This window comes from Mobula birostris, chromosome 3 (assembly GCF_030028105.1).
Source record: "Mobula birostris isolate sMobBir1 chromosome 3, sMobBir1.hap1, whole genome shotgun sequence".
NCBI lineage: Eukaryota > Metazoa > Chordata > Chondrichthyes > Myliobatiformes > Myliobatidae > Mobula > Mobula birostris.
The window spans coordinates 115,636,442-115,663,205 of NC_092372.1; the positions used below are offsets into that span (position 1 = coordinate 115,636,442).

General features: G+C 52.1%; 1 protein-coding gene across 1 annotated transcript in view; it reads left to right on the plus strand.

Annotated features, from left to right (window-relative positions):
- Window positions 1–26,764, plus strand: part of LOC140195691 (sodium/potassium-transporting ATPase subunit alpha-2-like) — a 74,368-nt gene that overhangs the window by 45,763 nt on the left and 1,841 nt on the right. The window contains exon 6 of the mRNA XM_072254403.1: window positions 15,651–15,785. Coding sequence (XP_072110504.1) covers window positions 15,651–15,785 — 135 coding nt within the window. The remainder of the gene's footprint in view (window positions 1–15,650; window positions 15,786–26,764) is intronic.

Here is a 26,764-nt window from a genome sequence, read left to right on the forward strand (position 1 = left end):
ACATTCAGCGTGAGTTCAAGGTCACCAATTGACAGTCAGGGTGAGTTCGGGGTCACAGATTGACAGTCAGGGTGAATTTCAGTCACAGATTGACATTCAGGGTAAATTCGAAGTCACAGATTGACAGTCAGGGTGAATTTCAGTCACAGATTGACATTCAGGGTAAATTCGCGGTCACTCATTTACAGGTGGTTCAGTTCGGGGTCACAGATTGACATTCACTGTTAGTTCAGGGTCACAGATTGACAGTCAGGGTGAGTTCGAGGACACCGAATGACAGTCAGGATGAGTTCCGGGTCACAGATTGACAGTCACTGTGAGTTTGAGGACATCGAATGACAGTCAGGGTGAACTCAGGGTCACAGATTGACAGTCAGGGTGACTTCGGGGTCACAGATTGACAGGCTGAGTTCGGGGTCACAGATTGACAGTCACGGTGAGTTCGAGGTCACCGATTGACATTCAGCGTGAGTTCGGGGTCACAGATTGACAGTCAGGGTGAGTTCGGGGTCACAGATTACAGTCAGGGTGAATTCGATGTTATAGATTGACAAGTGGGGTGAGTTCGAGGTCACAGCTTGACAGTCAGGGTGAGTTTGGGGTCACAGATTCTCATTCAGGGTGAGGTTGGGGTCACAGATTAACAGTCAGGGTGAATTCCAGTCACAGATTGACACTCAGGGTGAATTCGAGGTGACAGATTGACAGCCACAGTGAGTTCGGGGTCACAGATTGACATTCCGAGTGAGTTCAAGGTCACCAATTGACAGTCAGGGTGAGTTCGGGGTCACAGATTGACAGTCACTGTGAGTTCGAGGTCACAGATTGACAGTCAAGGTGAGTTTGAAGTCACAGATTGACAGTCAGGGTGAATTCGAGGTGACAGATTGACAGCCATGGTGAGTTCGGGGTCACAGTTTGACAGCCATGGTGAGTTCGGGGTCACAATTTGACAGTCAAGGTGAGTTCCACGTCACAGATTGACAGTCAGGGTTAGTTTGCGGTCAGATGTTGACATTTAGGGTAAATTCAGGCTCGCAGGTTGGCGGTCAGGGTGATTTCGGGGTCACAGAATGACAGGCTGAGTTCAGGGTCACCGATTGACAGGTAGCATGAGTTTGGGGTCACAGGTTGACATTCAGGGTGAATTTGCGGTTGCAGATTGACAGTCAGGATGAGTTTGAGGTCACAGATTGACAGTCAGGATGAGTTCAAGGTCACAGATTGACAAGTGGAGTGAGTTGAAGGTCACAGCTTGACAGTCAGGGTGAGTTCAGGGTCACAGATTGACAAGTAGAGTGAGTTGAAGGTCACAGCTTGACAGTCAGGGTGAGTTCAGGGTCACAGATTCTCATTCAGGGTGAGATTGTGGTCACAGATTAACAGTCAGTGTTAGTCTGGGGTCACAGGTTGACATTTTGGGTGAATTCTGGGTCACAGATTGACATTCTGTGTAAATTCTGCATCACAGGTTGACAGTCAGTATGAGTCTGGGCTCACAGAATGACCGGCTGGGTCAGTTTGGTGTCCAGATTCACATTCAGGGTGAGTTCGAGGTCACAGATTGACAGTCAGGGTGAATTCGAGGTGACAGATTGACAGCCACGGTGAGTTTGGGGTCACAGATTGACATTCAGCGTGAGTTCAAGGTCACCAATTGACAGTCAGGGTGAGTTCGGGGTCACAGATTGACAGTCAGGGTGAATTCCAGTCACAGATTGACATTCAGGGTGAATTTAAGGTGACTGATTGACAGCCATGGTGACTTCGGGGTCACAGATTGACATTCAGAGTGAGTTCGAGGTCACCAATTGACAGTCAGGGTGAGTTCGGGCTCACAGATTGGCAGTCACTGTGAGTTCGAGGTCATAGATTGACAGTCAGGGTGAGTTTGGGGTCACAGATTGACAGTCACTGTGAGTTCGGGGTCACAATTTGACAGTCAGGGTGAGTTCCACGTCACAGATTTACAGTCAGGGTGAATTCCAGTCACAGATTGACATTCAGGGTGAATTCGCGGTCACTCATTTACAGGTGGTTCAGTTCGGGGTCACAGATTGACATTCAGTGTTAGTTCAGGGTCACAGATTGACATTCAGTGTGAGTTCGAGGACACCAAATGACAGTCAGGGTGAGTTCGGGGTCACAGATTGTCAGTCACGGTGAATTCGGGGTCACAGATTGACATTCAGGGTGAGGTTGTGGTCACAGGTCAACAGTCAGGGTTTGTTCAGGGTCACAGGTTAACATTTAATGTGAAATCAGGGTCACGGATTGACATTCCGTGTGAATTCCATGTCACAGATTGACAGTCAGGGTGAGTTTGGGTCACAGAATGACATTCACGGTGAGTTCGGGGTCACAGATTAACAGTAAGGGTTAGTTCGCGCTCACCGATTGACATTCCGTGTGAGTTCGAGGTCACTGATTGACAGGCTGAGTTCGGGGTCACAGATTGACAGTCACGGTGAGTTCGGGGTCACAGATTGACAGTCAAAGTGAGTTCGGGGTCTGAGATTGACATTCAGGTTGAGTTTGGGGTCACAGGTTGACATTCAGGGTGAACTTGGAGTTACAGATTGACAGTCAGGGTGAATTCATGGTAACAGATTGACAGTCTGGGTGAGTTCGAGGTCACAGCTTGACAGTCAGGGTGAATTCGGGGTTACAGATTGACAGTCAGGGTGAGTTCGGGGTCACAGCCTGACAATCAGGGTGAATTCGGGGTTACAGATTGACAGTCAGGGTGAGTTCAGTGTCACAGATTACAGTCAGGATGAGTTCGATGTCATAGATTGACAAGTGGGGTGAGTTCGAGGTCACAGCTTGACAGTCAGGGTGAGTTTGGGGTCACAGATTCTCATTCAGGGTGGGGTTCGGGTCACAGATTAACAGTCAGTGTTAGTCTGGGGTCACAGGTTGACATTTTGGGTGAATTCTGGGTCACAGATTGACATTCTGTGTAAATTCTGCATCACAGGTTGACAGTCAGTATGAGTCTGGGCTCACAGAATGACCGGCTGGGTCAGTTTGGTGTCCAGATTCACATTCAGGGTGAGTTCGAGGTCACAGATTGACAGTCAGGGTGAATTCGAGGTGACAGATTGACAGCCACGGTGAGTTTGGGGTCACAGATTGACTTTCAGCGTGAGTTCAAGGTCACCAATTGACAGTCAGGGTGAGTTCGGGGTCACAGATTGACAGTCAGGGTGAATTTCAGTCACAGATTGACATTCAGGGTAAATTCGAAGTCACAGATTGACAGTCAGGGTGAATTTCAGTCACAGATTGACATTCAGGGTAAATTCGCGGTCACTCATTTACAGGTGGTTCAGTTCGGGGTCACAGATTGACATTCACTGTTAGTTCAGGGTCACAGATTGACAGTCAGGGTGAGTTCGAGGACACCGAATGACAGTCAGGGTGAGTTCAGGGTCACAGATTGACAGTCACGGTGAATTCGGGGTCACAGATTGACATTCAGGGTGAGGTTGTGTTCACAGGTCAACAGTCAGGGTTTGTTCAGGGTCACAGGTTGACACTTAGTGTGAATACAGGGTCACGGATTGACATTCTGTGTGAATTCCGCGTCACAGATTGACAGTCAGGCTGAGTTTGGGTCACCGATTTACATTCTGTGTGAGTTCGAGGTCACTGATTGACAGGCTGAGTTCGGGGTCACAGATTGACAGTCACGGTGAGTTCGAGGTCACCGATTGACATTCAGCGTGAGTTCGGGGTCACAGATTGACAGTCAAAGTGAGTTCGGGGTCAGAGATTGACGTTCAGGTTGAGTTTGGGGTCACAGGTTGACATTCAGGGTGAACTTTGGTTTACAGATTGCCAGTCAGGGTGAATTCAGGGTAACAAATTGACAGTCTGGGTGAGTTCGAGGTCACAGCTTGACAGTCAGGGTGAATTCGGGGTTACAGATTGACATTCAGTGTGAGTTCGGGGTCACAGATTGACAGTGAGGGTGCGATCGGAGTCAAGTTTGCCATTCAGGGTGAGTTTGGTGTCACAGATTGACAGTCAGGTTGAGTTCGAGGTCACCGATTGACAGTCACTGTGAGTTCGGGGTCACAGATTGACAGTCAGGGTGAGATCAAAGTCACAGATTGACAGTCAGGGTGAATTCCAGTCACAGATTGACATTCAGGGTGAATTTAAGGTGACTGATTGACAGCCATGGTGACTTCGGGGTCACAGATTGACATTCAGAGTGAGTTCGAGGTCACCAATTGACAGTCAGGGTGAGTTCGGGCTCACAGATTGGCAGTCACTGTGAGTTCGAGGTCATAGATTGACAGTCAGGGTGAGTTTGGGGTCACAGATTGACAGTCACTGTGAGTTCGGGGTCACAATTTGACAGTCAGGGTGAGTTCCACGTCACAGATTTACAGTCAGGGTGAATTCCAGTCACAGATTGACATTCAGGGTGAATTCGCGGTCACTCATTTACAGGTGGTTCAGTTCGGGGTCACAGATTAACATTCAATGTTAGTTCAGGGTCACAGATTGACATTCAGTGTGAGTTCGAGGACACCGAATGACAGTCAGGGTGAGTTCGGGGTCACAGATTGTCAGTCACGGTGAATTCGGGGTCACAGATTGACATTCAGGGTGAGGTTGTGGTCACAGGTCAACAGTCAGGGTTTGTTCAGGGTCACAGGTTAACATTTAATGTGAAATCAGGGTCACGGATTGACATTCCGTGTGAATTCCACGTCACAGGTTGACAGTCAGGGTGAGTTTGGGTCACAGAATGACATTCACGGTGAGTTCGGGGTCACAGATTAACAGTAAGGGTTAGTTCGCGCTCACCGATTGACATTCTGTGTGAGTTCGAGATCACTGATTGACAGGCTGAGTTCGGGGTCACAGATTGACAGTCACGGTGAGTTCGGGGTCACAGATTGACAGTCAAAGTGAGTTCGGGGTCCGAGATTGACATTCAGGTTGAGTTTGGGGTCACAGGTTGACATTCAGGGTGAACTTGGAGTTACAGATTGACAGTCAGGGTGAATTCATGGTAACAGATTGACAGTCAGGGTGAGTTCGGGGTCACAGTCTGACAATCAGGGTGAATTCGGGGTTACAGATTGACAGTCAGGGTGAGTTCAGTGTCACAGATTACAGTCAGGATGAGTTCGATGTCATAGATTGACAGTCAGGTTGAGTTTGGGGTCACAGATTCTCATTCAGGGTGGGGTTCGGGTCACAGATTAACAGTCAGTGTTAGTCTGGGGTCACAGGTTGACATTTTGGGTGAATTCTGGGTCACGGATTGACATTCTGTGTAAATTCTGCTTCACAGGTTGACAGTCAGTGTGAGTCTGGGCTCACAGAATGACAGTCTGGGTCAGTTTGGGGTCCAGATTCACATTCAGGGTGAGTTCGAGGTCACAGATTGACAGTAAGCGTGAGTTCGAGGTCAGAGATTGACAGTCAGGGTGAGTTTGGAGTCAAATTTGACATTCAGGGTGAGTTTGGTGTCACAGATTGACAGTCAGGGTGAGTTCGAGGTCACCAATTGACAGACAGAGTGAGTTCGGGGTCACAGATTGACAGTTAGGGTGTGTTCGAAGTCACAGTTTGACATTCAGGGTGAATTTAGGGTGACAGATTGACAGCCACGGTGAGTTCGGGGTCACAGATTGACATTCAGGGTGAGTTCGAGGTCACAGATTGACAGTGAGGGTGAGTTTGGGGTCACAGGTTAACAGTAAGGGTTAGTTCGGTGTCACAGATTGACATTCAGAGTGAATTCGGCGTTTCAGTTTGACAGTCAGTGTGAGTTCGGCGTCACAGATTGACAGTCGGGGTGAGTCGGGGTCACTGATTGACAGTCAGGGTGAGTTCCACATTACAAATTGACAGTCAGGTTTAGTTTGCGGTCACAGATTGACAGTGAATGTGAATTTGGGGTCAAAGGTTGACATTCAGGGTGAGATTGGGGTCAGAGATTGACATTCAGGTTGAGTTCGGTGTCACAGATTGACAGTCCTGTTGAATTCGGGGTCACAGATTGACAGTCAGGGTGAGTTCGGGGTCACAGATTGACAGTCAGTGTGAGTTCATGGTCACAGATCGACATTCAGGGTGAATTTGGGGTTACAGATTCACAGTCAGGGTGAGTTCAGGGTCACAGATTGAGAGTCAGGGTGAGTTGAAGGTCAGAGATTGACAAGTGGGGTGAGTTTGAGTTCACAGCTTGACAGTCAGGGTGACTTCAGGGTCACAGATTAACAGTCAGTGTTAATTTGGGGTCACAGGTTGACATTTTGGGTGAATTCTGGGTCACGGATTGACATTCTGTGTAAATTCTGCTTCACAGGTTGACAGTCAGTGTGAGTCTGGGCTCACAGAATGACAGTCTGGGTCAGTTTGGGGTCCAGATTCACATTCAGGGTGAGTTCGAGGTCACAGATTGACAGTCAGGGTGAATTCGGGGTCACAGATTGATATTCAGTGTGAGTTCGAGGTCACCAATTGACAGTCAGGGTGAGTTTGGGGTCACAGATTGACAGTCACTGTGAGTTCGAGGTCACAGATTGACAGTCAGGTTGAGTTTGAAGTCATGGATTGACAGGGTGAATTCCAGTCACAGATTGACATTCAGGGTGAGTTTGGGATCACAGATTGACAGTCACTGTGAGTTCGGGGTCACAATTTGACAGTCAGGGTGAGTTCCATGTCACAGATTGACAGTCAGGGTTAGTTTACGGTCAGGTGTTGACATTTAGGGTAAATTCAGGCTCGCAGGTCGGCAGTCAGGGTGATTTCGGGGTCACAGAATGACAGGCTGAGTTCAGGGTTACAGATTGACAGGTAGCATGAGTTTGGGGTCACAGGTTGACAGTGTGAGATCGAGGTCACAGGTTGACATTCATGGTGAATTTGTGGTTGCAGATTGACAGTCAGGGTGAGTTTGAGGTCACAGATTGACAAGTGGGGTGAGTTCAAGGTCACAGCTTAACAGTCAGGGTGAGGTCGGGGTCACAGATTCACATTCAGGGTGAGATTGGGGTCACAGATTAAAAGTCAGTGTTAGTTTGGGGCCACAGATTGACAGTCAGGGTGAGTTCGAGGTCACCGATTGGGTCATGGATTGACATTCTGTGTAAATTCTGCATTCAGGGTGAATTTGGGGTCATAGATTGTCAGTCAGGTTGAATTCGGGGTCTCAGATTGACAGTGAGGGTGAGTTCGAGTCAAATTTGACATTCAGGGTGAGTTTGGTGTCACAGATTGACAGTCAGGGTGAGTTCGAGGTCACCGATTGACAGTCAGGGTGAGTTCGAGGTCACCGATTGACAGTCAGGGTGAGTTCGGGGTCACAGATTGACAGTTAGGGTGAGTTCGAAGTCACAGATTGTCATTCAGGGTGAATTCGGGGTGACAGATTGACAGCCACGGTGAGTTCGGGGTCACAGATTGACATTCAGGGTGAATTCAAGGTCACAGATTGACAGTGAGGGTGACTTTGGGGTCACAGATTAACAGTAAGGGTTAGTTCGGTGTCACAGATTGACATTCAGAGTGAATTCGGCGTTTCAGTTTGACAGTCAGTGTGAGTTCGGCGTCACGATTGACAGACGGGGTGAGTCGCGGTCACTGATTGACAGTCAGGGTGAGTTCCACGTTACAGATTGACAGTCAGGTTTAGTTTGCGGTCACAGATTGACAGTGAATGTGAATTTGGGGTCAAAGGTTGACATTCAGGTTGAGTTTGAAGTCACGGATTGACAGTCAGGGTGAATTCCAGTCACAGATTGACATTCAGGGTGAGGTTGGGGTCACAGATTAACAGTCAGTGTTAGTTTGGGGTCACAGGTTGACATTTTGGGTGAATTCTGGGTCATGGATTGACATTCTCTGTAAATTTTGCGTCACGGTTGACATTCAGGGTGAATTTGGGGTCACAGATTGTCAGTCAAGTTGAATTCGGGGTCTCAGATTGACAGTGAGGGTTCGTTCGGAGTCAAATTTGACATTCTGGGTGAGTTCGGGGTCACAGATTGACTGTCAGGGTGAGTTCGAAGTCACAGATTGACATTCAGGGTGAATTCGGGGTGACAGATTGACAGCCACGGTGAGTTCAGGGTCACAGATTGACATTCAGGGTGAGTTCGAGGTCACAGGTTGACATTGTGGGTGAGTTTGGGGTCACAGATTAATAGTAAGTGTTAATTCAGTGTCACCGAATGACATTCAGAGTGAATTCAGCGTCTCAGTTTGACAGTCAGGGTGAGTTTTCGTCACAGATTGACAGTCAGGGTGAGTTCCATGTTACAGATTGACAGTCAGGGTTAGTTTGCGGTCACAGATTGACAGTGAGCGTGAATTTGGGGTCAAAGGTTGACATTCAGGGTGAGATTGGGGTCAGATATTAACATTCAGGGTGAGTTCGAGGTCACAGATTGACAGTCAGGGTGAGTTCGGGGTCACAGATTGATACTGTGAGTACGGGGTCACAATTTGACAGTCAGGGTTAGTTTGCGGTCAGATGTTGACATTTAGGGTAAATTCAGGGTCACAGGTCGGCAGTCAGGGTGATTTCGGGGTGTCACAGTTTGACAGGTAGCATGAGTTCGGCGTCACAGATTGACATTCAGGTTGATTTTGGGGTCACAGGTTGACATTCAGGGTGAACTTGGGTTACAGATTGACAGTCTGGGTGAGTTCGAGGTCACAGCTTGACAGTCAGGGTGAGTTCGGGATCACAGATTCTCATTCAGGGTGCGGTTGGTGTCACAGATTAACAGTCAGGGTGAATTCCAGTCACAGATTGACATTCAGGGTGAATTCGAGGTGACAGATTGACAGCCACGGTGAGTTCGGGGTCACAGTTGACATTCAGAGTGAGTTCGAGGTCACCAATTGACAGTCAGGGTGAGTTCCGGGTCACAGATTGACAGTCACTGTGAGTTCGAGGTCACAGATTGACAGTCAAGGTGAGTTTGAAGTCACAGATTGACAGTCAGGGTGAATTCCAGTCACAATTTGACATTCAGTGTGAGTTTGGGGTCACAGATTGACAGTCACTGAGAGTTCGGGGTCACAATTTGACAGTCAAGGTGAGTTCCACGTCACAGATTGACAGTCAGGGTTAGTTTGCGGTCAGATGTTGACATTTAGGGTAAATTCAGCGTCACAGGTCGGCAGTCAGGGTGACTTCGGGGTCACAGAATGACAGGCTGAGTTCAGGGTCACTGATTGACAGGTAGCATGAGTTTGGGGTCACAGGTTGACATTCAGGGTGAATTTGCGGTTGCAGATTGACAGTCAGGATGAGTTTGAGGTCACAGATTGACAGTCAGGATGAGTTCAAGGTCACAGATTGACAAGTGGAGTGAGTTGAAGGTCACAGCTTGACAGTCAGGATGAGTTCAAGGTCACAGATTGACAAGTGGAGTGAGTTGAAGGTCACAGCTTGACAGTCAGGGGGAGTTCAGGGTCACAGATTCTCATTCAGGGTGAGATTGTGGTCACAGATTAACAGTCAGTGTTAGTCTGGGGTCACAGGTTGACATTTTGGGTGAATTCTGGGTCACAGATTGACATTCTGTGTAAATTCTGCGTCACAGGTTGACAGTCAGTGTGAGTCTGGGCTCACAGAATGACCGGCTGGGTTGGTTTGGGGTCCAGATTCACATTTAGGGTGAGTTTGAGGTCACAGATTGACAGTCAGGGTGAATTCGAGGTGACAGATTGACAGCCACGGTGAGTTCGGGGTCACAGGTTGACATTCAACGTGAGTTCAAGGTCACCAATTGACAGTCAGGGTGAGTTCGGGGTCACAGATTGACAGTCAGGGTGAATTTCAGTCACAGATTGACATTCAGGGTAAATTCGAAGTCACAAATTGACAGTCAGGGTGAATTTCAGTCACAGATTGACATTCAGGGTGAGGTTGTGTTCACAGGTCAACAGTCAGGGTTTGTTCAGGGTCACAGGTTGACATTTAGTGTGAATACAGGGTCACAGATTGACATTCTGTGTGAATTCCGCATCACAGATTGACAGTCAGGCTGAGTTTGGGTCACAGAATGACATTCTGGGTGAGTTCGGGGTCACAGATTAACAGTAAGGGTTAGTTCGGGGTCACCAATTGACATTCTGTGTGAGTTCGAGGTCACTGATAGACAGGCTGAGTTCGGGGTCACAGATTGACAGTCACGGTGAGTTCGAGGTCACCGATTGACATTCAGCGTGAGTTCGGGGTCACAGATTGACAGTCAAAGTGAGTTCGGGGTCAGAGATTGACATTCAGGTTGAGTTTGGGGTCACAGGTTGACATTCAGGGTGAACTTTGGTTTACAGATTGACAGTCAGGGTGAATTCAGGGTAACAAATTGACAGTCTGGGTGAGTTCGAGGTCACAGCTTGACAGTCAGGGTGAATTCGGGGTTACAGATTGACATTCAGTGTGAGTTCGGAATCACAGATTGACAGTGAGGGTGCGATCGGAGTCAAGTTTGCCATTCAGGGTGAGTTTGGTGTCACAGATTGACAGTCAGGTTGAGTTCGAGGTCACCGATTGACAGTCACTGTGAGTTTGGGGTCACAGATTGACATTCAGGGTGAATTCGAGGTGACAGATTGACAGCCACGGTGAGTTCGGGGTCACAGATTGACAGTCAGGGTGAGTTCGGGGTCACAGATTGACAGTCACTTGAGTTCGAGGTCACAGATTGACAGTCAGGGTGAGTTCGAGGTCACAGATTGACAGTCAGGGTGAATTTCAGTCACAGATTGACATTCAGGGTGAATTCGCGGTCACTCATTTACAGGTGGTTCAGTTCGGGGTCACAGATTGACATTCAATGTTAGTTCAGGGTCACAGATTGACATTCAGTATGAGTTAGGGTTCATTGATTGACTTTCAGTGTGAGTTCGAGGACACCGAATGACAGTCAGGGTGAATTCGGGGTCACAGATTGACATTCAGGGTGAGGTTGTGGTCACAGGTCAACAGTCAGGGTTTGTTCAGGGTCACAGGTTGACATTTAGTGTGAATACAGGGTCACGGATTGACATTCTGTGTGAATTCCGCGTCACAGGTTAACAGTCAGGGTGAATTTCAGTCACAGATTGACATTCAGGGTGAATTCGCGGTCACTCATTTACAGGTGGTTCAGTTCGGGGTCACAGATTGACATTCAATGTTAGTTCAGGGTCACAGATTGACATTCAGTGTGAGTTCGACAACACCGAATGACAGTCAGGGTGAATTCGAAGTCACAGATTGACAGTCAGGGTGAATTTGGGGTCACAGATTGACAGTCACGGTGAATTTGGGGTCACAGATTGACATTCAGGGTGAGGTTGTGGTCACAGGTCAACAGTCAGGGTTTGTTCAGGGTCACAGGTTGACATTTAGTGTGAAATCAGGGTCACGGATTGACATTCTGTGTGAATTCCACGTCACAGGTTGAAGTCAGGCTGAGTTTGGGTCACAGAATGACATTCAGGGTGAGTTCGGGGTCACAGATTAACAGTAAGGGTTAATTCGCGGTCACCGATTGACATTCTGTGTGAGTTCGAGGTCACTGATTGACAGGCTGAGTTCAGGGTCACAGATTGACAGTCACGGTGAGTTCGGGGTCACCGACTGACATTCAGCGTGAGTTCGGGGTCACAGATTGACAGTCAAAGTGAGTTCGGGGTCAGAGATTGACATTCAGGTTGAGTTTGGGGTCACAGGTTGACATTCAGGGTGAACTTGGGGTTACAGATTGCCAGTCAGGGTGAATTCAGGGTAACAGATTGACAGTCTGGGTGAGTTCGAGGTCACAGCTTGACAGTCAGGGTGAATTCGGGGTTACAGATTGACAGTCAGGGTGAGTTCAGTGTCACAGATTACAGTCAGAATGAGTTCGATGTCATAGATTGACAAGTGGGGTGAGTTCGAGGTCACAGCTTGACAGTCAGGATGAGTTCGGGGTCACAGATTCTCATTCAGGGTGAGGTTGGGGTCACAGATTAACAGTCAGTGTTAGTTTGGGGTCACAGGTTGACATTTTGGGTGAATTCTGGGCCACGGATTGGCATTCTGTGTAAATTCTGCGTCACAGGTTGACAGTCAGTGTGAGTCTGGGCTCACAGATTGACAGTCAGGGTGAGTTCGAGGTCACAGATTGACAATGAGGGTGAGTTTGGGGTCACAGATTAATAGTAAGGGTTAGTTCGGTGTCACAGAATGACATTCAGAGTGAATTCGGCGTCTCAGTTTGACAGTCAGGATGAGTTCGTGGTCACTGATTGACAGTAAGGGTGAGTTCCACGTCACAGATTGACAGTCATGTGAGTTTGGGTCACAGATTGACATTCATGGTGAGTTTGGGGTCACAGGTTGAAATTCAGGGTGAATTTGGGGTTACAGATTGACAATTAGGGTGAGTCAGGGTCACAGATTGACAGTCAGGGTGAGTTCGGGGTCACAGATTGACAGTCAGGGTGAGTTCAGTGTCACAGATTGACAAGTGGGGTGAGTTCGAGGTCACAGCTTGACAGTCAGGGTGAGTTCGGGGTCACAGATTCTCATTCAAGGTGGGGTTCGGGACACAGATTAACAGTCAGTGTTAGTCTGGGGTCACAGGTTGACATTTTGGGTGAATTCTGGGTCACCAATTGACATTCAGGGTGAATTCGAGGTGACAGATTGACAGTCACGGTGAGTTCGGGGTCACAGATTGACATTCAGAGTGAGTTCGAGGTCACCAATTGACAGTCAGGGTGAGTTCGGGGTCACAGATTGACATTCACTGTGATTTCAGGGTCATAGATTGACAGTCAGGGTGAGATCGAAGTCACAGATTGACAGTCAGGGTGAATTCCAGTCACAGATTGACAGTCAGGGTTAATTCGGGGTCAGAGATTGACAGTCACGGGGAATTCGGCGTCACAGATTGACATTCAGAGTGAGGTTGGGGTCACAGGTCAACAGTCAGGGTTTGTTCCGGGTCACAGGTTGACATTCTGTGTGAATTTTGCGTTATAGGTTGACAGTCAGGGTGAGTTTGGGTCACAGAATGACATTCAGGGTGAGTTCGGGGTCACAGATTAACAGTAAGGGTTAGTTCGCGGTCACCATTTGACATTCAGTGTGAGATAGGGGTCAGCGATTGACAATCTGTGTGAATTTGAGGTCACTGATTGACAGGTTGAATTCGGGGTCACAGATTGACAGTCAGGCTGAATTCGGGGTCACAGATTGACAGTCACTGTGAGTTCGGGGTCACAGATTGACATTCAGGGTGAATTCGAGGTGACAGATTGACAGCCACGGTGAGTTCGGGGTCACAGATTGACAGTCAGGGTGAATTCGCGGTCACTCATTTACAGGTGGTTCAGTTCGGGGTCACAGATTGACATTCAATGTTAGTTCAGGGTCACAGATTGACATTCAGTATGAGTTAGGGTTCATTGATTGACTTTCAGTGTGAGTTCGAGGACACCGAATGACAGTCAGGGTGAATTCGGGGTCACAGATTGACATTCAGGGTGAGGTTGTGGTCACAGGTCAACAGTCAGGGTTTGTTCAGGGTCACAGGTTGACATTTAGTGTGAATACAGGGTCACGGATTGACATTCTGTGTGAATTCCGCGTCATAGGTTAACAGTCAGGGTGAATTTCAGTCACAGATTGACATTCAGGGTGAATTCGCGGTCACTCATTTACAGGTGGTTCAGTTCGGGGTCACAGATTGACATTCAATGTTAGTTCAGGATCACAGATTGACATTCAGTGTGAGTTCGACAACACCAAATGACAGTCAGGGTGAATTCGAAGTCACAGATTGACAGTCAGGGTGAATTTGGGGTCACAGATTGACAGTCACGGTGAATTCGGGGTCACAGATTGACATTCAGGGTGAGGTTGTGGTCACAGGTCAACAGTCAGGGTTTGTTCAGGGTCACAGGTTGACACTTAGTGTGAAATCAGGGTCACGGATTGACATTCTGTGTGAATTCCACGTCACAGTTTGACAGTCAGGGTGAGTTTGGGTCACAGAATGACATTCAGGGTGAGTTCGGGGTCACAGATTAACAGTAAGGGTTAATTCGCGGTCACCGATTGACATTCTGTGTGAGTTCGAGGTCACTGATTGACAGGCTGAGTTCAGGGTCACAGATTGACAGTCACGGTGAGTTCGGGGTCACCGACTGACATTCAGCGTGAGTTCGGGGTCACAGATTGACAGTCAAAGTGAGTTCGGGGTCAGAGATTGACATTCAGGTTGAGTTTGGGGTCACAGGTTGACATTCAGGGTGAACTTGGGGTTACAGATTGACAGTCAGGGTGAATTCAGGGTAACAGATTGACAGTCTGGGTGAGTTCGAGGTCACAGCTTGACAGTCAGGGTGAATTCGGGGTTACAGATTGACAGTCAGGGTGAGTTTGGGTCACAGAATGACATTCAGGGTGAGTTCGGGGTCACAGATTAACAGTAAGGGTTAGTTCGCGGTCACCATTTGACATTCAGTGTGAGATAGGGGTCAGCGATTGACAATCTGTGTGAATTTGAGGTCACTGATTGACAGGTTGAATTCGGGGTCACAGATTGACAGTCAGGTTGAATTCGGGGTCACAGATTGACAGTCAGTGTGAGTTCAGTGCCACAGATTACAGTCAGGGTGAATTCGATGTCACAGATTGACAAGCGGGATGAGTTCAAGGTCACAGCTTGACAGTCAGGGTGAGTTCGGAGTCACAGATTCTCATTCAGGATGAGGTTGGGGTCACAGATTAACAGTCAGTGTTAGTATGGGGTCACAGGTTGACATTTTGGGTGAATTCTGGGTCATGGATTGACATTCTGTGTAAATTCTGCATCACAGGTTGACTGTCAGTGTGAGTCTGGGCTCACAGAATGACAGTCTGGGTCAGTTTGGGGTCCAGATTCACATTCAGGGTGAGTTTGAGATCACAGATTGACAGTCAGGGTGAATTTGGGGTCGCAGATGTCGGTCAGAGTGAGTTCGGGGTCACAGATTGACAGTGAGGGTGAGTTCGGAGTCAAGTTTGACATTCAGAGTGAGTTTGGTGTCACAGATTGACTGTCAGAGTGAGTTCGAGGTCACCGATTGACAGTCAGGGTGAGTTCAAGGTCACCGATTGACAGTCACTGTGAGTTCGGGGTCACAGATTGACAGTCAGGGTGAGATCGAAGTCACAGATTGACAGTCAGGGTGAATTCGGGGTCACAGATTGACAGTCATGGTGAATTCGGGGTCACAGATTGACATTCAGGGTGAGGTTGGGATCACAGGTCAACAGTCAGGGTTTGTTCCGGGTCACAATTTGACATTTAATGTGAATGCAGGGTCACGGATTGACATCCTGTGTGAATCCCGCATTATAGGTTGACATTCAGGGTGAGTTTGGTGTCACAGATTGACAGTCAGGGTGAGTTCGGGGTCACAGATTGACAGTCAAGGTGAGATTGAAGTCATAGATTGACAGTCAGGGTGAATTCCTGTCACAGATTGACAGCCACGGTGAGTTCGGGGTCACAGATGGACAGTCAGGGTGAGTTAGAGGTCTAGATTGACATTCAGGGTGAGTTTGAGGTCACAGATTGACAGTCAGGGTGAGTTCGAGGTCACAACTGCCGTTCCTCAACCCCACGTTCTCTCCATAGCAAGCCCTGGTTATCCGAGAGGGTGAGAAGATGCAAATCAATGCAGAGGACGTGGTGACTGGTGACCTGGTGGAGGTGAAAGGGGGCGACCGAATTCCGGCTGATCTCCGCATCATCTCCTCGCATGGCTGCAAGGTGAGGGGCAGGGGGGGCACGGGAGCAGGGGGCGGGGGGGTGTCAGGGGTGGGGGGTCAGCGGGCGGGGGGTCTGGGGGTGGGTGGTCAGGGGGTGTGGTGTCAGTGAGCGGGGGTGCAGGATGAAGGGGGCAGGGGTGCAGGGCAAAGATAGGAAATGAAGCGGAGAGGCAGTGAGGGTGAGTGAGTGAGAGAGAGAGAAAGATACAGACAGAACCACAGAGAAACACGGGGAAAGGTCATAGAGGTCATAGATTAAGTTGAAAGGTGAAATATTTAAGGGGAACTTCAGGAGAACCTTCTTCACTTCAAGGGTGGTGCAAGTGTGGAACAAACTGCCTGCAGATGTGGTGGATGCAAGTTTGACTGCGTTTTCTAAGAGAGCTTTAGATAAGGACATGGATTGGAGGGCTATGTTTGTTAAGGACGTGGACTGGAAGGCTATGGAGGTCTATATTTGGATAAGGACATGGAGGGCAGGAGTACAGGAGGTCTATATTTCAGGTGAGACAAGGCAAAATCATAGTTTAGGATGGATTGGGTGGGCTGAAGGGCCATTTTCTGTGCTGTAGTGATCTATAGCTCTGTCACTCTAATAAATATTGAGCAATGTGGACCAAACCCAAATCCTCCACTGTGACTTTGTGTAAATATTAACCCTCACCCAAGGACGCTCTGTGCACATGAGCCCATTCTACAGAACCCTCTGGGTTTCCTGTAGCTTCTCCATTCCCATTCTCGGTCTCCATTTCCCCTCCAGATCTCCATTTCCCCTCCAGATCTCCATTTCCCCTCCAGATCTCCATTTCCCCTCCAGGTCTCCAATCCCCCTCTGGCTCTCCAATCCCCCTCTCGGTCTCCAATCCACCTCTCGGTCTCCATTCCCCCTCTCGGTCTCCATTCCCCCTCTTGGTCTCCATTTCCCCTCCAGATCTCCATCCCCCCTCTCAGTCTCCATTTCCACTCCAGATCTCCATTCACACTCCAGCTCTCCATTTCTCCTCCAGGTCTCCATTCCCCCTCTGGGTCTCCATTCCCCCTATGGTCCTCCATTTCCACTCCAGATCTCCATTCCCCCTCCAGATCTGCATTCCTCCTCCAGATCTCCATTTCCCCACCAGATCTCCATTCCCCCTCCAGATCTCCATTTCCCCTCTCGATCTCCATTCCCCCTCCAGGTCTCCAATCCCCCTCTCGGTCTCCATTCCCCTCTCTGTCTCCATTCCCCCTCTCTGTCTCCATTTCCCCTCTGGGTCTCCATTCCCCTCTAGGTCTCCATTTCCCCTCCGGGTCTCCATTCCCCCTCCGGGTCTCCATTCCCCCTCTGGGTCTCCATTCCCCCTCTGGGGCTCCATTCCCCCTCTGAGGCTCCATTCCCCCTCTGGGGCTCCATTCCCCCTCCAGGTCTCCAATTCCCCTCTCGGTCTCCATTTCCCCTACACGTCTCCAATCACCCTCTCGGTCTCCATTTCCCATCCAGGTCTCCATTTCCCCTCCAGGTATCCATTCCCCCTGCCGGTCTCCATTCCCCCTCTCAGTCTCCAATCCCCCTCTCTGTCTCCACTTCCCCTGCAGGTCTCCAATCTCCCTCTCGGTCTCCATTTCCCCTCCAGGTCTTCATTTACCCTCCAGGTCTCCATGTCCCCTCCAGGTCTCCATTCCCCCTCCCGGTCTCCATTTCCCCTCCAGATCTCCATTTCCCCTCCAGATCTCCATTCCCCTTCCAGATCTCCATTTCCCCTCTCGGTCTCCATTCCCCCTCTCGGTCTCCATTTCCCCTCCAGGTCTCCAATCCCCCTCTGGGTCTCCATTATACCTCCAGATCTCCATTTCCCCTCCAGATCTCCATTTCCCCTCCAGATCTCCATTCCCCCTCCAGATCTCCATTTCCCCTCCAGGTCTCCAATCCCTCTCTCGGTTTCCATTTCCCCTCCAGGTCTCCGTTTCCCCTCTCGGTCTCCAATTCCCCCTCTCGGTCTCCATTTCCCCCCCAGATCTCCATTCCCCCTCCGGGTCTCCAATCCCCCTCTCGGTCTCCAATCCCCCCCTCTTGGTCTCCATTTCTCCTCCAGATCTCCATTCCCCCTCCAGCTCTCCATTCTCCCTCTTGATCTCCATTCCCCCTCTCAGTCTCCATTCCCCCTCTCGGACTCCATTTCCCCTCCGGGTCTCCATTCCCCGTCTGGGTCTCCAATCCCCCTATTGATCTCCAATCCCCCCTCTCGGTTTCCATTTCTCCTCCAGATATCCATTCCCCCTCCAGCTCTCCATTCTCCCTCTTGATCTCCATTCCCCCTCTCGGTCTCCATTCCCCCTTTTGGTCTCCATTTCCCCTCCAGGTATCCATTTTCCCTACCGGTCTGCATTTCCCCTCCAGGTCTCCAATCCCCCTCTGGGTCTCCTTTACCCCTCCAGATCTCCATTTCCCCTCCAGATCTCCATTCCCCCTCCAGATCTCCATTTCCCCTCCAGGTCGCCAATCCCTCACTCTCTTTCCATTCTCCCTCCATGTCTCCATTATTCCTCTCGGTCCCCATTCCCGCTCTCGGACTCCATTTCCCCTCCAGGTCTCCATTCCCCCTCTAGGTCTCCAATCCCCCTCCAGGTCTCCAATCCCCGTCTCGGTCTCCATTTCCCCTCTCGGTCTCCATTGCCCCTCTGGGTCTCCATTCCCCCTCCAGATCTCCATTTCTCCTCCAGGTCGCCAATCCCTCACTCTCTTTCCATTCTCCCTCCATGTCTCCATTATTCCTCTCGGTCCCCATTCCTGCTCTCGGACTCCATTTCCCCTCCAGGTCTCAATTCCCCCTCCAGGTCTCCAATCCCCCTCCAGGTCTCCAATCCCCGTTTCGGTCTCCATTTCCCCTCTCGGTCTCCATTGCCCCTCTGGGTCTCCATTGCCCCTCCAGGTCTCCATTTCCCCTCCAGGTCTCCATTCCCCCTCTGGGTCTCCATTCCCCCTCCGGGTCTCCATTTCCCCACCATTCCCCCTCCAGGCCTCCAATCCCCCTCCTGGTCTCCATGTCCCCTCCAGGTCTCCATTTCCCCACCAGGTCTCCATTCCCCCTCTCGGACTCCATTTCTGCTCCAGGTCTCCTATCCCCCTCTCGGTCTCCATTCCCCCTCTTGCTCTCCAATCCACCTCTCAGTCTCCAATCCCCCTCCAGGTCTCCAATCCCCGTCTCGGTCTCCATTTCCCCTCTCGGTCTCCATTGCCCCTCTGGGTCTCCATTCCCCCTCCAGATCTCCATTTCTCCTCCAGGTCGCCAATCCCTCACTCTCTTTCCATTCTCCCTCCATGTCTCCATTATTCCTCTCGGTCCCCATTCCTGCTCTCGGACTCCATTTCCCCTCCAGGTCTCCATTCCCCCTCCAGGTCTCCAATCCCCCTCCAGGTCTCCAATCCCCGTCTCGGTCTCCATTTCCCCTCTCGGTCTCCATTGCCCCTCTGGGTCTCCATTGCCCCTCCAGGTCTCCATTTCCCCTCCAGGTCTCCATTCCCCCTCTGGGTCTCCATTCCCCCTCCAGGTCTCCATTTCCCCACCATTCCCCCTCCAGGCCTCCAATCCCCCTCCTGGTCTCCATGTCCCCTCCAGGTCTCCATTTCCCCACCAGGTCTCCATTCCTCCTCTCGGACTCCATTTCTGCTCCAGGTCTCCTATCCCCCTCTCGGTCTCCATTCCCCCTCTTGTTCTCCAATCCACCTCTCGGTCTCCATTTCCCCTCCAGGTCTCCTATCCCCCTCTTGGGCTCCATTTCCCCTCTGGGTCTCCATTCCCCCTCTGAGTCTCCATTCCCCCTCTGGGTCTCCATTTCCCCTCCGGGTCTCCATTTCCCCTCCAGATCTCCATTCCCCCTCCAGATCTCCATTTCCCCTCCAGGTCGCCAATCCCTCACTCTCTTTCCATTCTCCCTCCATGTCTCCATTATTCCTCTCGGTCCCCATTCCCGCTCTCGGACTCCATTTCCCCTCCAGGTCTCCATTCCCCCTCCAGGTCTCCAATCCCCCTCCAGGTCTCCAATCCCCGTCTCGGTCTCCATTTCCCCTCTCGGTCTCCATTGCCCCTCTGGGTCTCCATTCCCCCTCCAGGTCTCCATTTCCCCTCCAGGTCTCCATTCCCCCTCTGGGTCTCCATTCCCCCTCCGGGTCTCCATTTCCCCACCATTCCCCCTCCAGACCTCCAATCCCCCTCCTGGTCTCCATGTCCCCTCCAGGTCTCCATTTCTCCACCAGGTCTCCATTCCCCCTCTCGATCTCCAATCCCCCTCTCGGACTCCATTTCTGCTCCAGGTCTCCTATCCCCCTCTCGGTCTCCATTCCCCCTCTTGCTCTCCAATCCACCTCTCGGTCTCCATTTCCCCTCCAGGTCTCCTATCCCCCTCTTGGACTCCATTTCCCCTCTGGGTCTCCATTCCCCCTCTGAGTCTCCATTCCCCCACTGGGTCTCCATTTCCCCTCCGGGTCTCCATTACCCCTCCAGATCTCCAATTCCCCTCCAGATCTCCAATTCCCTTCCAGATCTCCATTTCCCCTCCAGATCACCATTCCCCCTCCAGATCTCCATTTTCCCTCCAGGTCTCCATTTCCCCTCTCGGTCTCCAATTCCCCCTCTCGGTCTGCATTTACCCCCCAGATCTCCATTTCCCCTCCGGGTCTCCATTCCCCCTCTGGGACTCCATTCCCCCTCTGGGTCTCCATTACCCCTCCAGATCTCCAATTCCCGTCCAGATCACCATTCCCCCTCCAGATCTCCATTTTCCCTCCATGTTTCCAATCTCTCTCTCGGTTTCATTCCCCCTCCAGGTCTCCATTTCCCCTCTCGGTCTCCATTTCCCCCCCAGATCTCCATTCCCCCTCCAGCTCTCCATTCTCCCTCTTGACCTCCATTCCCCCTCTCAGTCTCCATTCCCCCTCTCGGACTCCATTTCCCCTCTGGGTCTCCATTCCCCATCTGGGTCTCCAATCCCCCTATCGATCTCCAATCCCCCCTCTCGGTCTCCATTTCCCCTCCAGATATCCATTCCCCCTCCAGGTCTCCATTCTCCCTCTTGATCTCCATTCCCCCTCTCGGTCTCCATTCCCCCTCTCGGTCTCCATTTCCCCTCCAGGTATCCATTTTCCCTACCGGTCTCCATTTCCCCTCCAGGTCTCCAATCCCCCTCTGGGTCTCCTTTACCCCTCCAGATCTCCAATTGCCCTCCAGATCTCCATTTCCCCTCCAGATCTCCATTCCCCCTCCAGATCTCCATTTCCCCTCCAGGTCGCCAATCCCTCACTCTCTTTCCATTCCCCCTCCATGTCTCCATTATTCCTCTCGGTCCCCATTCCCGCTCTCGGACTCCATTTCCCCTCCAGGTCTCCATTCCCCCTCCAGGTCTCCAATCCCCCTCCAGGTCTCCAATCCCCGCCTCGGTCTCCATTTCCCCTCTCGGTCTCCATTGCCCCTCTGGGTCTCCATTCCCCCTCCAGGTCTCCATTTCCCCTCCAGGTCTCCATTCCCCCTCTGGGTCTCCATTCCCCCTCCAGGTCTCCAATCCCTCTCCAGGTCTCCAATCCCCCTCTCGGTCTCCATTTCCCCTCCAGGTCTCCATTCCCCCTCCAGGCCTCCAATCCCCCTCCTGGTCCCCATGTCCCCTCCAGGTCTCCATTTCCTCACCAGGTCTCCATTCCCCCTCTCGATCTCCAATCCCCCTCTCGGACTCCATTTCTGCTCCAGGTCTCCTATCCCCCTCTCGGTCTCCATTCCCCCTCTTGGTCTCCAATCCACCTCTCGGTCTCCATTTCCCCTCCAGGTCTCCTATCCCCCTCTTGGACTCCATTTCCCCTCTGGGTCTCCATTCCCCCTCTGAGTCTCCATTCCCCCTCTGGGTCTCCATTCCCCCTCCGGGTCTCCATTACGCCTCCAGATCTCCATTTTCCCTCCATGTTTCCAATCCCTCTCTCGGTTTCATTCCCCCTCCAGGTCTCCATTTCCCCTCTCGATCTCCATTTCCCCTCTCGATCTCCATTTCCCCTCCAGATCTCCATTCCCCATCCAGGTCTCCATTCCCCCTCTCGATATCCATTCCCCCTCTTGGTCTCCATTTCCCCTGCGGGTCTCCGTTCCCCGTCTGGGTTTCCAATCCCCCTCCCAGTCTGCATTTCCCCTCCAGGTCTCCATTTCTCCTCCAGGTCTCCTATCCCTCTTTCGGTCTCCATTTTCCCTCTAGGACTCCATTTCCCATCCAGGTCTTCATTTCACCTCCAGGTCTCCATTTCCCCTCCAGATCTCCATTTCCCCTCCAGGTCTCCATTTCCCCTCCAGGTCGCCTATCCCCCTCCCGGTCTGCATTCCCCCTCTGGGTCTCCATTCCGCATCTCAGTCTCCATTTTCCCTCCAGGTCTCCATTCCCTGTCTGGGTCTCCAATCCCCTTCTCGGTCTCCAATCCCCCTCTCGGTCTCCAATCCCCCTCCAGGTCTCCATTTCCCCACCACGTCTCCATTTCCCTTCCAGGTCTCCTGTCCCCCTCCCGTTCTCCATTCCCCCTCTGGGTCTCCATTTCCCCCTCTTGGTCTCCATTTCCCCTCTCGATCTCTATTTCCCCTCCAGATCTCCATTCCCACTCCATGTCTCCAGTTCCCCTCCAGGTCTCCATTCCCCCTCTCGATATCCATTCCCCCTCTTGGTCTCCATTTCCCCTGCGGGTCTCCGTTCCCCGTCTGGGTTTCCAATCCCCCTCCCAGTCTACATTTCCCCTCCAGGTCTCCATTTCTCCTCCAGGTCTCCTATCCCTCTTTCGGTCTCCATTTTCCCTCTAGGACTCCATTTCCCATCCAGGTCTGCATTTCACCTCCAGGTCTCCATTTCGCCTCCAGGTCTCCATTGCCCCTCCCGGTCTCCATTTACCCTCCAGGTCTCCAATCTCCCTCTCGGTCTCCAATCCCCCTCCAGGTCTCCATTTCCCCTCCAGATCTCCATTTCCCCTCCAGGTCTCCATTTCCCCTCCAGGTCGCCTATCCCCCTCCTGGTCTGCATTCCCCCTCTGGGTCTCCATTCCACATCTCAGTCTCCATTTTCCCTCCAGGTCTCCATTCCCTGTCTGGGTCTCCAATCCCCTTCTCGGTCTCCAATCCCCCTCTCGGTCTCCAATCCCCCTCCAGGTCTCCATTTCCCCACCACGTCTCCATTTCCCCTCCAGGTCTCCATTTCCCCTCTCGGTCTCCATTTCCCCTCCAGTCCTCCATTTCTCCACTCGATCTCCATTTCCACTCCGGGTCTCCTTTTCCCCTCCAGCTCTCCATTCCCCCTCTCGGTTTCCATTCCTCATCCTGGTCTCCAATCCCCCTCTCGGTCTCCAATCCCCCTCTCAGTCTCCAATCCCCCTCCAGGTCTCCATTTCCCCTCCAGATCTCCATTTCCCCTCTAGGTCTCAATTCCCCCTCTCAATATCCATTTCCCCTCCAGGTCACCATTTCCCCTCCAGGTCACCTATCCCCTTGCCGGTCTGCATTCCCCTTCTGGGTCTCCAATCCCCCTCCAGGTCTCCATTTCCCCTCCAGGTCTCCATTTCCCCTCCAGGTCTCCTATCCCCCTCCCGTTCTCCATTCCCCGTCTGGGTCTCCAATCCCCCTCTCGGTCTCCGATCCCCCTCTCGGTCTCCAATCCCCCTCCAGGTCTCCATTTCCCCTCCAGATCTCCATTCCCCATCCAGGTCTCCATTCCCCCTCTCGATATCCATTCCCCCTCTTGGTCTCCCTTTCCCCTGCGGGTCTCCGTTCCCCGTCTGGGTTTCCAATCCCCCTCCCAGTCTACATTTCCCCTCCAGGTCTCCACTTCTCCTCCAGGTCTCCTATCCCTCTTTCGGTCTCCATTTTCCCTCTAGGACTCCATTTCCCATCCAGGTCTGCATTTCACCTCCAGATCTCCATTCCCCCTCCATGTCTCCAGTTCCCCTCCAGGTCTCCATTCCCCCTCTCGGTCTCCATCCCCCTCCCGGTCTCCATTTCCCCTCCAGTCTCCTATCCCCCTCCAGGTCTGCTATCCCCCTCCCGGTCTCCATTTCCCCTCCAGGTGTCCATTTCTCCTCCAGGCCTCCTATCCCACTTTAGGTCTCCATTTTCCCTCTAGGACTCCATTTCCCAACCAGGTCTCCATTTCCCCTCCAGGTCTCTACTTCCCCTCCAGGTCTCCATTGCCCCGCCCGGTCTCTATTTCCCCTCCAGGTCTCCATTTCCCCTCCAGGTCGCCTATCCCCCTCCCTGTCTGCATTCCCCCTCTGGGTCTCCATTCCGCATCTCAGTCTCCATTTTCCCTCCAGGTCTCCATTCCCTGTCTGGGTCTCCAATCCCCTTCTCGGTCTCCAATCCCCCTCTCGGTCTCCAATCCCCCTCCAGGTCTCCATTTCCCCACCACGTCTCCATTTCCCCTCAAGGTCTCCATTTCCCCTCTCGGTCTCCATTGCCCCTCTGGGTCTCCATTCCCCCTCCGGGTCTCCATTTCCCCACCATTCCCCCTCCAGGCCTCCAATCCCCCTCCTGGTCTCCATGTCCCCTCCAGGTCTCCATTTCCCCACCAGGTCTCCATTCCCCCTCTCGGACTCCATTTCCCCTCCAGGTCTCCTATCCCCCTCTTGGGCTCCATTTCCCCTCTGGGTCTCCATTCACCCTCTGAGTCTCCATTCCCCCTCTGGGTCTCCATTTCCCCTCCGGGTCTCCATTTCCCCTCCAGGTCGCCAATCCCTCACTCTCTTTCCATTCTCCCTCCATGTCTCCATTATTCCTCTCGGTCCCCATTCCCACTCTCGGACTCCATTTCCCCTGCAGGTCTCCATTCCCCCTCCAGGTCTCCAATCCCCCTCCAGGTCTCCAATCCCCGTCTCGGTCTCCATTTCCCCTCTCGGTCTCCATTGCCCCTCTGGGTCTCCATTCCCCCTCCAGGTCTCCATTTCCCCTCCAGGTCTCCATTCCCCCTCTGGGTCTCCATTCCCCCTCCGGGTCTCCATTTCCCCACCATTCCCCCTCCAGGCCTCCAATCCCCCTCCTGGTCTCCATGTCCCCTCCAGGTCTCCATTTCCCCACCAGGTCTCCATTCCCCCTCTCGATCTCCAATCCCCCTCTCGGACTCCATTTCTGCTCCAGGTCTCCTATCCCCCTCTCGGTCTCCATTCCCCCTCTTGCTCTCCAATCCACCTCTCGGTCTCCATTTCCCCTCCAGGTCTCCTATCCCCCTCTTGGACTCCATTTCCCCTCTGGGTCTCCATTCCCCCTCTGAGTCTCCATTCCCCCTCCGGGTCTCCATTTCCCCTCCGGGTCTCCATTACCCCTCCAGATCTCCAATTCCCCTCCAGATCTCCAATTCCCTTCCAGATCTCCATTTCCCCTCCAGATCACCATTCCCCCTCCAGATCTCCATTTTCCCTTCATGTTTCCAATCCCTCTCTCGGTTTCATTCCCCCTCCAGGTCTCCATTTCCACTCTCGGTCTCCATTCCCCCCCCAGATCTCCATTCCCCCTCCGGGTCTCCATTCCCCCTCTCGGACTCCATTTCCCCTCTGGGTCTCCATTCCCCGTCTGGGTCTCCAATCCCCCTATCAATCTCCAATCCCCCCTCTCGGTCTCCATTTCCCCTGCAGATATCCATTCCCCCTCCAGATCTCCATTCTCCCTCTTGATCGTCATTCCCCCTCTCGGTCTCCATTTCCCCTCCAGGTCTCCAATCCCCCTCTGGGTCTCCTTTACCCCTCCAGATCTCCAATTGCCCTCCAGATCTCCATTTCCCCTCCAGATCTCCATTCCCCCTCCAGATCTCCATTTCCCCTCCAGGTCTCCAATCCCTCTCTCGGTTTCCATTCCCCCTCCAGGTCTCCATTTCCCCTCTCGGTCTCCAATTCCCCCACTCGGTCTGCATTTACCCCCCAGATCTCCATTTCCCCTCCGGGTCTCCATTCCCCCTCTGGGACTCCATTCCCCCTCTGGGTCTCCATTACCCCTCCAGATCTCCAATTCCCGTCCAGATCACCATTCCCCCTCCAGATCTCCATTTTCTCTCCATGTTTCCAATCTCTCTCTCGGTTTCATTCCCCCTCCAGGTCTCCATTTCCCCTCCAGATATCCATTCCCCCTCCAGGTCTCCATTCTCCCTCTTGATCTCCATTCCCCCTCTCGGTCTCCATTCCCCCTCTCGGTCTCCATTTCCCCTCCAGGTATCCATTTTCCCTACCGGTCTCCATTTCCCCTCCAGGTCTCCAATCCCCCTCTGGGTCTCCTTTACCCCTCCAGATCTCCAATTGCCCTCCAGATCTCCATTTCCCCTCCAGATCTCCAATTCCCCCTCCAGATCTCCATTTCCCCTCCAGGTCTCCAATCCCTCTCTCGGTTTCCATTCCCCCTCCAGGTCTCCATTTCCCCTCTCGGTCTCCAATTACCCCTCTCGGTCTGCATTTACCCCCCAGATCTCCATTTCCCCTCCGGGTCTCCATTCCCCCTCTGGGACTCCATTCCCCCTCTGGGTCTCCATTACCCCTCCAGATCTCCAATTCCCGTCCAGATAACCATTCCCCCTCCAGATCTCCATTTTCCCTCCATGTTTCCAATCTCTCTCTCGGTTTCATTCCCCCTCCAGGCCTCCAATTCCCCTCCTGGTCTCCATGTCCCCTCCAGGTCTCCATTTCCCCACCAGGTCTCCATTCCCCCTCTCGGGCACCAATCCCCCTCTCGGTCTCCAATCCCCCTCTCAGTCTCCATTTCCCCTCCAGGTCTCCATTTCTCCTCCAGGTGTCCATTTCCATTCCAGGTCTCCTATCCCCCTCCAGGTCTGCTATCCCCCTCCCAGTCTCCATTTCCCCTCCAGGCCTCCATGACTCCATTTCCCAACCAGGTCTGCATTTCCCAACCAGGTCTCCATTTTGCCTCTAGGTCTCCATTGCCCCTCCCGGTCTCCATTTCCCCTCCAGGTCACCATTTCCCCTCCAGGTCGCCTATCCCCCTCCCGGTCTGCATT